We start from the raw sequence: 13,749 nt of genomic DNA on the forward strand, positions 1-13,749 counted from the left end.
TTGAGTGACCAATAAATTGGAGGTCATCTACCATGTTCTTCAGGAATTGACATTCCAAATTGTCTCTCAACTGTTTAAGTTACAACACCAATATTGAATTTTTTTCTGAGTGAATATTCAACGACTTCTGTAATTCAATATTAAATTTTTTTATAAGAAATAAATGAATGTGTTCACTATGATTTCAGTGATCACATTCACCCTGAGAATATAATTAATTGTGCATACTTGGAATCTCGGACGAGGACTATAGCTAGTAAAGGACTACTAAACTGACCAACAAAAGATTAATTGAATTGGTACATTCATCTAAACCCGCAACGTTGAAAGAGCTCAGATGTTCAATATATTCCTTTTGTTACAAACCAAGAAAACAAATGAATAAAATGAACATTGTTGAAGAATGACAGAGCCGCAGAAGTGCTGAGAAGACGGGAGCAGTAACACTACGGTCCAACTTTCTCTTTAGATTTCTAAGAATTAAGGATAATTCATCTTGTTGGTTCAAAACTTCAAATACAAAATTAATGACATTTAACAACCAAAGGAGGCAAAGAGATAAAATAGAACCCAATGGATGGATGAATATGCATCCATGAAATACAACCCAAGGAGTGTGTATAAATTCTCAGTATCCCCTTCCATGCAGTGAATACCCATAACTGTGCCAGTAACTTCTGTTTCTATAGAACTCCTACTCCTACCATTTAGGACACCAGCTTGCAGTACTCACCGTGACTGGTCAGGTCCAGGAATGACAGTTGAAACCTCCGAAGGTCCAGCGGACACCAAATTCCCTTTGTTGGCTGAAGTAGCTGTGTTTTCACAGGACACAGAAACTGAACCAACTACATCGCAATTTCCATTGGTGGCGTTGGTGAAATCTGATGTCATAGTTGATGACCCATGTTCTGCATTGACATTGTTAGCATGTGGAATATGCTTGGACAAGGAATCTTGTGGCATATTTTCAGCAGTCATTTGCTCAACAACGGACACCATATTCAATTCCTTGGCTGTTTGTGACCTTTGCTTAGCATTGACATTTTTAGATTGGGGTATCTCTGAAGATACTGACTCCTGTGGCACACCTTCTGCAGTCACTGGCTTAACGGCTGAAACCATATACACTTCCTTGGTTGTTGACGACCCATGTTCAGCACTGGGGGCAATATCCTTCGACACTGAGTCTTGTAACATAGCTTCTGCAGTCATTGGCTCAAGGGCCGACACCATATTCACTTCTTCCGCCAAATTAGTTATATTTCCATTGGGTGATAAAACTGAACCCAAATCCCCACTGCCATTTCTGCAGTTGGTGAGATCTGAAGCTGTTGATGGCCCATATTCCACATAAACATTATTAGCATGGGGAATATCATCGGACACTGAGTCTTGTGGCATACTTTCTGCACTCATTGGCTTGACATTTCCATCGCTCTCTAATTCTTCTGCCACAATTTCCTCAGAGGGTTTACGTTTGAACGTCCTCCTCCTATATGGCACTTTCTTTCGTTTTGGTTTAATATCAGTCTCTTCAGATTCTGACCGCCTTTTTCTAGATGGAAGCACTGTTAACTCAGAGGTGCCAACAGATCCCATGGATGACTTGGTATCACTTAACTGGAGAGCTAAGAGTGCAGTTCTAGCCACTTTTATCTCAGCTTCCTTTTTGGTTGCTGCTGCAGCTCCAATATAACGAATTCCCCCAATCTCAACTGTACATGAATATACTGATGCTTTGCCAGGGGAAGTATCCTTCTGACACTGATATACAGGAACAGCATAATTCATCTTTTGTGCATACTCTTGAAGCAGATTTTTGCATAAGCCAATTTCATGCTAGAACAAACATCCAAAGAAAGTCAGCCATGATTTTGATTTGAAATACATGTATTTATTAACACATATGGATGCATGTCACCCATCTAGGTGGTTCATGGCACTAGAATCAACGTTCGGCAACAAATACACTTTGAAAGGAAATTAAAATGTACTACTTTGACTTCCTTACTTCTCTCTACACCTTTATTTATTTTATATTGGTGTCTCAATCTTATGGAAATGAGATTGTTTTTTCCTCTAGAGTATACATCATTATCTGTTTAGATCTTCCTACTTAATTTACTCAGACTTCCTCTAGTTTACACATGTTTGGCAGGAGCTGACCGTTTAATCAAACAAATGTTTTTTGACTGTAGATTCATAAAGACATAAAGCTCTGAAGCTTACAAGAACATAAAATTTAACTCATAAGCTTAGGAACCAATTTAACTCATAAGCTTAGGAACCATAGACTTTAACTATAAATTGTATGCTTCTTCACAATACAACTGCAAGTCTGCAACAAGATTATGACACCACATTTCTGCCTCATCTTAGTTTATAACCACCACTATAAACAACTATTTTGCAACTCTCACAGTATCCACTAGATAATTCTCAAATGTCCAATCTTCCTACTAATTTTATACAGAAATTTGCATATAATGAAGTCTAGGTAAGGAGCAACTGCAGACAATATTGTCTCACATCAATAATCCACTTCACCAAAACTCATGACACCACTGTGTGTGTGTGTGTGTGAGAGAGAGAGAGAGAGAGAGAAGTGAGCTGTAATTGAAGAGCTGAAAACAATGGTTGCATTTGAAGGATAATAAGTATGTCAAAGACTCAGTGTTGTTTATAATCAAGTGTACAATTGTAAGATAAAACAACTTACAACAGGTTGAGAGATGCATTGCACAGCATCACTAGATTTAGATAACTCCAGCAGAGCAACTTCAGCAGCTGACTGTTCAGCTGCCTTACGATGAGTAAACCCAAGCAAAGAGTTGTATCTAACATCATTCACTATCACAGTAGAACAGAAGGAAGGCTCATGCGACGGACCTTCTTTTGTAGTCTCATAAACTGGTGTCTTTATTCCTGCTTTCTGTGCATACTCTTGCAACCGGCTCTTGAATACATAGCACTTTGAAAGACCTTATATGACAGGAAATATAAGAACAGTAAATTACTGACAAAGTTAAGATGAAGTTATCTTGCTGATATACAGGACTGTCCAACAGAAAGGGTGCACTGTGAAATTTGCCAGTTGCATGGGATATAAAAGCATTATAGAGGGCCTGTAAACTATATGTTATGTGTTAGCTTCAAATGATTGATAAACCTATCAGCCTAGAAATTTGACTTCTCTCACACAGTTCCTACAAACTGGGGTATGATTACAGTGTTTCTCCAGACTGTATGGGCAAAACATTCTTTAAAACAACCCTAGAAGAGCAAGTCAGATAATCCAATTTCAGGGCCGTGAGCTAAACAGTCTACAATGGGACTCAATTAATGAACCTTGATATTACTAAAAATTGTGATAATAAAAGCTATTGCAACAAACCAACCAAACATTGATGCTAAGCTTATAATCATAGAGTTGGCACTGATTAAAAGAATTTAAAAAAAAAAAGAGGAAAAGATTACCTTGCAATTCTTCGTCGGTAGCCATAATATAGAAGTGCTTTCCAAATAGACAGAATGACACCCAGATGGTACTCCAGAAAAGGCCTACAATCTCACACTGAGCAGAGCTCACAAAAACAGGTCGGGCGGTCAGCATATGCAGCTGTCCAGAAATCAGTATGAAAGACATCGACTTCAAGAGATTACAAGTGAGAATAGTGTTGCTAAAGTGAAGGAGCTTATCCACATCAGGAAAATGAGCAATAATCACTCATTTACACACAATAGAGAACCCCAAAAAAGTCTTGAACTTGTTACCAAAAATCAGTGATATTTTACATCAATGTTTATCAACCTGCTTTAGCTAACCTAGATTCCCCTTATTACCAAGACCCAGCTTTTTGTTTCCGCAAAAAAGGATCAGCAGCAAAGCAAATCCATGAATTATGAATAAAGTGAAGAAGCCGTGAATTAGAAGGAGGAGAAGTTTTCACATTTACACAAGCAAAACATACTAAAACTACAAATTGGGTGGTGACCCAGACCCATCAACAATCAAAGACATGGGAATATAATGAGAAATTAAGGAAGTACTTGACGACATTGAATAGCCTGAAACTAAGTTGAGAGAGAGAGAGAGAGAGAGAGAGAAGAGGGGGGGGGAATAAAAGGAAGAGAGTTACCTGCTAGGGCGTGAGTCTGTGTTGTGTGGGTATAGAGATTAGAGAGACCATAGTCAGCTGCTTTTTAAGAAGCTCCGGCTTTTAGAGGGCAAAAGCAGAAGTTGGGAGAGACGCGGAGAGCACTGTAGCGACAATTAATGAAACTCTCACAATTCAGGTGGGTACTCTCACGCAGTTGAAGGAATTACACGATGCCCAAATCACGGATTTGGCCCGGCATGAATCTTTTATAATCAGCTTTCAGTTGAGTTATTGAATAATCAGTTGTAGTTGAGCTGTAAGAATAATCAGTTGTGACTCATGTGAGTATTTAAAGTGTTTGGTGAGTGTTTGTATAAAAGTGTGGTGAGTTTAGAAAAGTGTAGTAGTAAAGTAATAAGCAAAAAATAATCTCTCTCCTAGAATCATAAGCTCTAATTTGTATCTTTTAAAATTTACCTCGGTGTGTGAAATTCTCATAAAATCACCTAAAAATTTTATTTGTCAAACATTTCAGTCAGGCAAAAACTCAGGGCCAAACTCTCTCTCTCTCTCTCTCTCTGGACGACATCAATCCTCCATAGGCACGCCTCTATTTTTCGTTCTCGTCTATGGTCGATCAACTCAGCTCAGCTTTTGTGATTTTGATTCTATTTCCCAGGTCAGTCTCTGCTTTTCTGTAGAACCCCAAAACATTAAGAAATTTAAGGATGAAAGAATGGTTAAATTTCTTATGTGATATCAGAATTGCATCTTATCTGGCACTGCAATATGTTCAGAGATTAATTTATCGATGAAATCAAAATTGTATGAATTATGAATAGAAACTCTTATGAATTACGTCTACCTGTAAGAAACTCTTGTTAGAACAATAATGTGAAACTGTCATTACCTATACAATCGAATTGTATTCAGTTCTTCAATAAGAGATGCAATTTTGTACAATACTTGGAAACCCAATTATGCTAAGTATATTTAGTATTAATTGGACAAGGATTCATTAGTTAGACTACGATGTAATTTGTGATACATTAGGATTTTGTTTATGTATAAGTGATTGTGATCTTGGCTTGCTCATTCAGTTTACAACTCTGGCTCAAAGTTATTAAATCAGCGTTATTGATTTTTATAGATAAAAAGTGTTATTGGCCATTAATTTATTTTTTTGTGTATTGAAGTTTCAAAGCCACACTCACATGTTGAGGCTATGTTCATGTTAGATTTATCCGTTTGGTTTTATGTATGCAGTCATTTGGCAATGTCTTGCTAAGAATTCATTATTGTTGTACCATAGTTCTTATATTTTCCTCAAGGAATCCGTGTAAACCAAGAACTAAAATATCGGCAAGAACGGAAATCTTAAGGATCTAAAAATTGAAAATATCGATTTTAAAAATAATTGAGTAAATTGATAGAAATTTAAATAAAACCATGGAAATTTTGAATGAACTTTTGAGAGATGTTTATTTGATCAATTATTTACTATATTTCATAAAAATTATTATATAATTATGCGAGCTGGTTAGATGCGTGGGGCAGAGGGCTCGTAGTACCCCTTTTTCAGGATCCAGCCTTTTTTTCGCTTCGGTAGTTAACCGACAAAGATGCCTATCTTGATATTTTGACTGGCATTCCAGCTCTTCTTGTTCGATACCGCTTCTCCTCCTTGTAAATATCCTCTCTTACCGCTCTTATGGATCAATCGGTCGAGCTGTATCGGTCAACTGGCCAATTGCTGTCAATTGGTATAGACCACGAATCTTTTGTTTGCTTTGTTTACAGCTGGCCTGGTTTTACTTAAAATAGTCTATAGTGAGTTATAGTAATTTAAGGTAAAACAATCAAGGGACAATAAATATTTTGTATCTTTATATGATGGGAAAGAGTATGAGAATCGTAGTGCCGGAATTGTAGGAGACTATTTTGCTCCCAATGTAAGGTCTCTTTGCATGCCAGGATAAACTGTACATAGTATCAAAACTTGAATGAAAATGAAGATAATTTGTTGAAGAACCTTGCTTACCAGAAAAAATGGAGGTGTACAAATTACCAGTACTATGTTGAAAAATTAATGCTCTCTCTTACATGAAATGATGGTAATATTTTAAACCTTAATGGTATGCCATTTGCTTCTTGTTTTTCTTTATACCTATTATAACTTTGGAAATTCACAGGTTGTTAATTACTAGAGTTAGTGGTAGATGTGGATTTTCTTTATGCCAGTTCTTTGGTAACGTTTTGTGTTTGGAAATGTTGCAGATGTGGATGTATGCACGTATTATATCTCATATATCATACTTGTAACCGGGTTTATATATTATACACTTTTGTAATAGAAAAGATACATAAATGATAAATCTTGTTGATGTTTATTATAACATTGTTTCAAGTCTTTCGGTATAGAATTAATCAATTGAGAATGGTTGTTTAATATGCAGAGACGGCAATCCTCGACAGTAGAGTACATGCCCGGCCTTGGGGCTAGGCCCAGCAGGCGGCTGCCCCCAACCCAAGAGGCCCCTGAAAGAAAAGCAGGCCCGTCTAAAATATTGATATTATTTTGATATATAGGTGAAATTGAGTGAGAAAAATCTGGGTTTTATAAATGTAAAGAGAACTATGTTCTTATTGATGCAAAGAAGTAGAAGTTTAGATTTAGTTTCCAGCAAATTTGGGAAATAGAGAGAACAATGTCAATTCTGATTCAACTTGTGGGTAAGTGATCATGTCTGCAAATTTCAAATTTTAATTTTTTTTGAGTCAAATATGTTTATTGTTTTTCTTAATTTGTGGTATGTATGTTGTTGATTGATCAATGATTTGTCGATTGTGTCTTTGTGTGATAGTATAAATTATCTGTATTCCTTAGTTATCATATTTTTTTATCCGGTTCATTATTTTCGACAATTATTTTAAGTAAAATTTTATTTTTCTCCCACCACCATCATCATGGTTACATAAGTATTGTGTATAGTAACTATAACTTCAATGAACTATTATGTTTTGCAGCTTATTTCGATCATTAGAAGAAGAAGAAATTGTAGCTACATTTTTTTGTAAGGATACCCATTTTTTCATTCCGCCTATAGCCCCCAAATTCGCAAGGCCGGCCCTGGTAGAATATACCAGCTCTATTCTAATGTTGAGGCTTGCAACAGCTTGTTCAAGAGTATACTGGTAGTATTTGTTCTTGCTAATTAGTTTCAGCAGAGACGCCTGCATAAGCTAAGGCCATCCCCAATAGAAACAAAAGACAGTTCAACACGAGAATCGCCTGCCAGAATGTTGTTGAGCTCAATCAGATGATTTCTTCCTGGCCTTAAAGGTTCCTCCACCATCTCCTCCGGTTCCGCAACCGAACCGAACCACAATGTGTTATCGTAAGCTATTATCCCACCAACTTTAACCAGCTTCACTAGCAGCTCGTGATAGTTGATGTAGTTTTCCTTGTCCGCATCCACAAATGCAAAATCGAAGCTCCCTTCTTCCTTGCCCTGCTTTGAAGTTTTGAAACCCCAAATAAACAATTGCATGTATTCACGAGAATACTACGTACTTGACTAACCGATGAAGATCGATTACAAACTTACATTGTTGATGAGATCGTTTAGGACTGAGAAGGCATCTGAGTGAAAGAAGTCAATCTTATGCTCCACTCCGCCTTTTGAATGAACGGCAATCCAACTTCATAGGCTTCTTTATCTGGATCGATTGCAGTTATCTGAAAATGAAACGGATGTATCTGTTGACCGGCTAATAAATCTAAATAACGTACTAATTCATATCTACAAATAATTCTCTAGGTTGAAGATATATATATATATATAGGCGTTCTTGGCTATGTTGGTCCAGATCGTCCGGATTAGCCATTTTCGGCGACGGCAGGCCGCAACTGCGGGACGGACCACAGCAGCCACACTACCCACCTCCCGGAAATTCCGTCTGTGTCGGTCGGAGCTCCATCGACTACCTACAGCGGCCAGAATCTGTAAAAGTCAAGTTTATGGACAGATTCCGGCGATTTCGTCATTCCATCCGATGTGGGTTACCAATGGAGTTCTGACCGACACAGACGGGATTACCGGGAGGTGGAGAGCACGACTGATACCATCCGTGCCATCGTTGCACTTCGCTAGTGGCTAGAATGGCTGAACCTCCATACCTGAGAAAAATATATATATAAATTACGTACTCTGCCATCCGCAGGTAGGGCAAGAGCAGTGGTCAGTAGAGAATATCCCGTGAATACTCCCAACTCCAATGTCTTGTTTGCATTCATAATCTTTAGAAGCACGGAGAGAAGCAACCCTTCATCAACTGGCACATTCATAATACTCCTGCATGTATATATGTACGTACGTGTTGCACGCCCAGTTGTTATTGCCTAAAGTAAATTTGATATATATGTTTCATGTATTGTCGAAACTTATTTTATCACATTAGATAATACTACCCAAGAGTAAGACCAAACTGAAATCAACTAAATGCTAATTTCGACTTACATGCGTTAATTTAGAGCTTTTAATTCTGATTTACATAGTTTAAGTTGTTTTAGAGGTTTCTCTCTATAATTTTGTATCTACGTACTCATTGTACGTACACATATACATATATATAAGGAAAATGTTTTAGCGCCACAATATGACGTTATAATCCTATGTGGCATGTCACATAACATTGCCACGTCAGTAATTAAAATAGTTATAAAATGTTATTTTTAAATAAAAAGACAATTTTATCAATGTTAATTCACCGACTCTATATTATTATAAATATATAATTTTTTTATCATTTATTTTTATTTTTACATTACTATAATGCTTTCAAAATGTAATTAATTTTTTATATATATTTTATAAAAGTATGCTTATATATATATATATATATATATCTATCTATGTGTGTGTGCGCGTGCGTAAAACTTATTTTCAATATAAAATTATTTCATTCGCGAAAAATATAGTTGTGTGTGTGCGAAAAATATAGTTTAAAATAAAATTATTTTGTCCTAAATAATTTTGTTGGAGATTTTTAATTCGATAGAGAATATATATATATATATATGGTAATTGTCGGCCATATATGATAATTGTCGACCAGTATTAATTTCATGGAAAAATAATAATTTGTTACCTTACATGTCCCATAAAATCTAATAAATTGTCATAAGATAATAATGTTGTTTTTCATCACTTGTAAGGTAACGTTTTGAACAAATATCGTAAAATAATTTTCGAATAAATGTAATAAGGTAACTAAATCGTCTAGAGTTTAATTTCTATTTACAAAATATGGTATCCGAGTTATGTCCATGAAGATATTTTTTTTTTTTAACGAAAATATTTCTTAATTTAAAATCATAATGAATAAATATTAAACAAGGATATGATTGTCTTTTTGTTTAAAAATGACATTTTATGACTATTTTAATTACTGATATGGTAAGGTTATGTGGCATGCTACATAGGATTGTAGCGCCGAATCTGCCACCATATTATGGCGCCCTAGCAATGCTCTATATATAATTAGATGTATTATCGAGCTAATTACTCTCTGACTCTGTCGAAGAAGGGAGAAAAAGAGGGAGAATCAAACAATATTTTTGTTGAAAATGAGCTCAACATCCTGCATGTCATACCAGAACTGGTATTTCTCGACTGTGGCTTCCCTTAGTTGCTTTAATAGTTCGTTTTCTCTTGGATAACAGCTAGTCTCCAAGATGTACTGCATGCCATAAAAAGAAGTTAATTGACTAATCTTCATGAGTTAATGAACTTCTTGCTTTGTGAATATATATATATATATATATATATCAATGAGAAAAAGAAACATATTCGATCAGATGCTTCAATGCAAGGACTGAAAACATATCGAGGAAGAAATTAAAATAAATTAGAACCTTCAGAAGGCCTGGGCTTTTGAGTATGGTCTTTTCTACGAATTCTTCCCTGTGAGCAGCCATGATTTGTACAGATCAAGCTATCGTAAGAAGTATTGGTCAACAAATATTAAGAACTCGTAGGAAATATCGTAAGAAAAATGAGCAATACAACTGAGAATTCTTGGCACGAATTTCTGTACGTAATCAAAGTGTGTAATTGTACGTGTATATATAAGACTAGCTTTCATCAAACTGGTTATCTCGCCAATTGCTCGATTTAGAATAAAACTAGATTAAAGTCAACTATCATTGTTTAAAGTTTAAACTTTCGGTTGGGCTCTATCTCTAGCTTTCATTGATTCTTCTGTTTAATTTAACCATCTTTGTAAATTAGCTTATGATAGAGGGTAGCTGATATCCCTACATGCGTAACTAACCTACGTGAACCTTTACGTGTGCTTACTTGTGAGGCAGTTATGTATCTATTAATGGCGTACTCAATTGGTATGCTAGCGTGTTTGGTTTTATTTTTAAGTTTTCACAATTACTATTAGTGCATGTTTGGTACACAGGCTTGGGAAGTATTAGCATGCACTACCTTAAATAAGACTAGTATCCTGCGTTTGACGGGCTTGTCTGCTGTGCCGCAAGATATGGTATACACACAATTGCGTGTGGTGATGAAGTTGTATCATAAAATGTACGTGTGAGTTTGTGTCGGGTGTGTGCGCATAACAAAATTTTCTGCATTTGGCCCGCCTCCGGACTAAGGCTAAATAACCTTAGCTAGCACCGGCCCCTCCTTAATGCATGTGTATTCCTCGCTATTTTGTGCTCTCCATTTTGAGAACCCACGCTCAGGCACGGATGCAGATGTAGGCTGGGGTTTGTTACAGCCCACCCCATTTTTTTTTTTTTAAAACCCAAATTTTACTATATGTTAGAGCATAAGAAAACAAAAGATAAGAAAAAATAGGTTGAAAGTCAAGACTTTTTCTCTCATCCACCGTTCCATGACTCCGCGCTCTCTCATATCAGTCATTTGTAATTCTTTGTCACTCTAAAACTCTAAGTCTCTAATCACTCTATTTGAAAAATCCATCCATAATCATATTGATTAAGCAATCCCAGGTATATATCGATTGACTCGTATCTATTTCTCATATTAGTTTTTTGGGTTTATTTGCTATGTTTTTAGAAGTTTCTCCGTAAAGTACATATGATAATTCATTTAACTTGAATCTCAGTCTTATATCTTATTCTAATAGGCGTAAACTATTATTTCCATGTTGAAATTATCATTATTCTACTACGAAATCCTTAAATTTTTTTTTTACCTTCGCCCAAATTTAACACACTCTGTTATTAAATCCTAAATCCGTCCCTGCCCATGCTAATCCTGACTCAACTCACAAAAAGAAGCTCTGCTATCTTATTCTCTGTTGTGACAATTTGGAATTTCTTGGCAAACCCAAAGGACTCCATCAATTGAACCCTCTCCATCTACTTTCCATGGGTTTTGCAACTATATTGGAATTTCATGGAATGCCCAGATCACATTCAAGCTTATTCTTCATATTCCATCATTCAAGCTTGTTCATCATGCTCCATTCAACAGCCCAAGAAATTGACGTTGATCTTGAATTCAATTTAATGAATTGTTGTTGTTTTTGTTCTTTAATTTCGTTGTTAATTGTGTTCTTTTTCGTTCCAATTCTTTGTTTTAAAAATCACAGAAATTGGGGTTTTTGTAAAGTTGGGTTCTGGGTTCATTAGCAATTGAACAGGGTAAGATTGAACTTGACGAAATGAGAGTTTTTCCTTAGTTAAACCAGCGTATCATGTAGAATTTAATCATCTAATCATTCATAGTTTATTCATAGTTAAACCACTTTATTCATGAATCCGTATCCTTTGTTTCAAACCATCAAATTACTCTATTTTGGTGATTGTTTTATGGGACTTGTTCTCGTTCTGGGTTGTCGTTCATATTATAGAATCTTCTTCTTAGTCCTACCCACCTCAGTCTTGCTCACCAAACGCATTACAGTTTAGTACTTGTTTAAGTGACTTAAGAGAGAGTAGAACAAGTACTAATTTTAAAGAGTCCCCCAATAGCACTGTGTACCAAACGTGCACTTACTGTATTATTTTCACATAGAAGTTAACTGCATCAGATCAACAGCATAATGTCATCCATTAGGTTTACAAGAAGCAAAAACAAACGATTGAAAGAAACTGGTATGCTTGCAATTAAACAAGCTCCAATATGAAAAACCAAATTAGTCGGCCTTCTACAAACTAATGAAACTAGATCAACTCTTCGTACTAATACTGATCGGTCTGGGACGTCTACACCTCCACATAGAATTATACAGTTTTATCACTCGATCAAGTAAGAGCTTAATTATCTCAGTAAACTAGGGTCCTTTTTTTTACCCTGATTTGTGCGCAAAGCCAACCCAAGCTCAAATCACCTCTTCGCGTCTAAACTAGGATAATCAAGGAGGTCTCCACGCGTGCAACTCGATCACCATCGGAATTCGAAATTGCCTCTTGGATTCTTTACCGGCACATATACGAAGTAGACCACACGGCCGGAAAAACCGCCCCTCAAGACAAGTCCGACATCATCCGAGGGGCCACCACTATTCAACAAACTGCAGACACAGCCAAGGCGATCGTTGTTGATCCTAGATCTCCGACCGAAACCCGAAAGCCAAATTCCACGTACTGCACCTTGGAGATCACTTAAAACCTCTTTAAACTTTGAAAACATGAACTTGCACCGTCTGGTTACCAATCTCGTTCCTACACGGCTACACCACCTTTCTAGAATATCCTTGACACCCAGGCCCACACACCATCAATGACCTCTTAATTACTAGCACTAGATTATTTTGAATTTTCGACGAAGGCAACATTCCATCCTCCCTCTCTTAGCCTGTGTCTATCTTGTAGGGATGAGCACGGGACGGATAGAACGAGATGAGACTCATCTCACGTCTCTTCCTATTCTTTTGAATTGAGACGGGATCAGAACAGCACGAGGGCTTTTAAGAATGCATCTCACTCGGGATTAATCTCGGTTGGAATCGGGACGTGTCTAATCGCACCGTCTCATAACTTTAAAAGACTTATTTTCTCAATTCTAAAAGACAATTATCATTCAAGATTTCAAATAATCAACTATGAATTAAGAGAATTAACAACATTGACAAAGAGCCAATCACAAACTTAAATAGTCACAAAACAAATATCAAAGTAAGTTACGAATTAACAACATTGAGAAAGAGTCCATCACAAACTTAAATAGTCACAAACTTTTACATCAGAGTTGGAGTGGAAATGTCATATGTTTGTCATAAGTTGAATCCATAACATCTTGTCACAAATTGCACACAACATCATCATGATCGAATTGAACATAGCATGATCATAGAACATGTATGAAAGTAAATTTCAAGGAAACATGCATCACTAATAATTAATTACAAATAGTTTACACATGAGATCTTTAAAATCAATGATACATGCATATATGGCTTATCAACGGGCCGGGCTCGGCCCGGCCAGGCCCATTATTGATGGGCCCATGCCTTAATAAATTTAAATAAGTGGCGGGCCGGGCCGGACCGGGTATTTTCAAAAATACGAAGATCCAAGCATGCCCACCTAAGGCGGGCCTTACGGTCTTTTGCGGGCCGAGCCGGGTCGGGCATTGTGGGCTTTTACGGACTGGGCCTT

General features: G+C 36.5%; 1 protein-coding gene and 1 pseudogene across 6 annotated transcripts in view; both read right to left on the reverse strand.

Moving 5' to 3' along the window:
- Nucleotides 1-394: 394 nt before the first annotated feature.
- LOC126795990 (double-stranded RNA-binding protein 1-like) overlaps nucleotides 395-13,749 on the reverse strand; it is a 126,646-nt gene continuing 113,291 nt past the window's right edge. The window contains exons 1-4 of one of the 6 annotated variants that reach the window (XM_050522725.1): nucleotides 4,143-4,237; nucleotides 3,481-3,577; nucleotides 2,723-2,985; nucleotides 396-1,842 (exon numbers count right to left, since the gene is read on the reverse strand). In XM_050522725.1, the coding sequence (XP_050378682.1) occupies nucleotides 730-1,842; nucleotides 2,723-2,985; nucleotides 3,481-3,505 (1,401 nt within the window). In that variant the 5' untranslated portion in view covers nucleotides 3,506-3,577; nucleotides 4,143-4,237 and the 3' untranslated portion in view covers nucleotides 396-729. Of the gene's footprint in view, nucleotides 1,843-2,722; nucleotides 2,986-3,480; nucleotides 3,581-4,142; nucleotides 4,238-13,749 lie in introns of those variants that run through there. The other 5 variants (XM_050522729.1, XM_050522726.1, XM_050522727.1 and 2 more) reach the window with 5 other exon arrangements.
- LOC126793795 (flavonoid 3',5'-methyltransferase-like) lies at nucleotides 7,325-10,083 on the reverse strand (annotated as a pseudogene).

Source organism: Argentina anserina, chromosome 5, assembly GCF_933775445.1.
Source record: "Argentina anserina chromosome 5, drPotAnse1.1, whole genome shotgun sequence".
In the NCBI taxonomy this organism is placed as follows: Eukaryota; Viridiplantae; Streptophyta; class Magnoliopsida; order Rosales; family Rosaceae; genus Argentina; species Argentina anserina.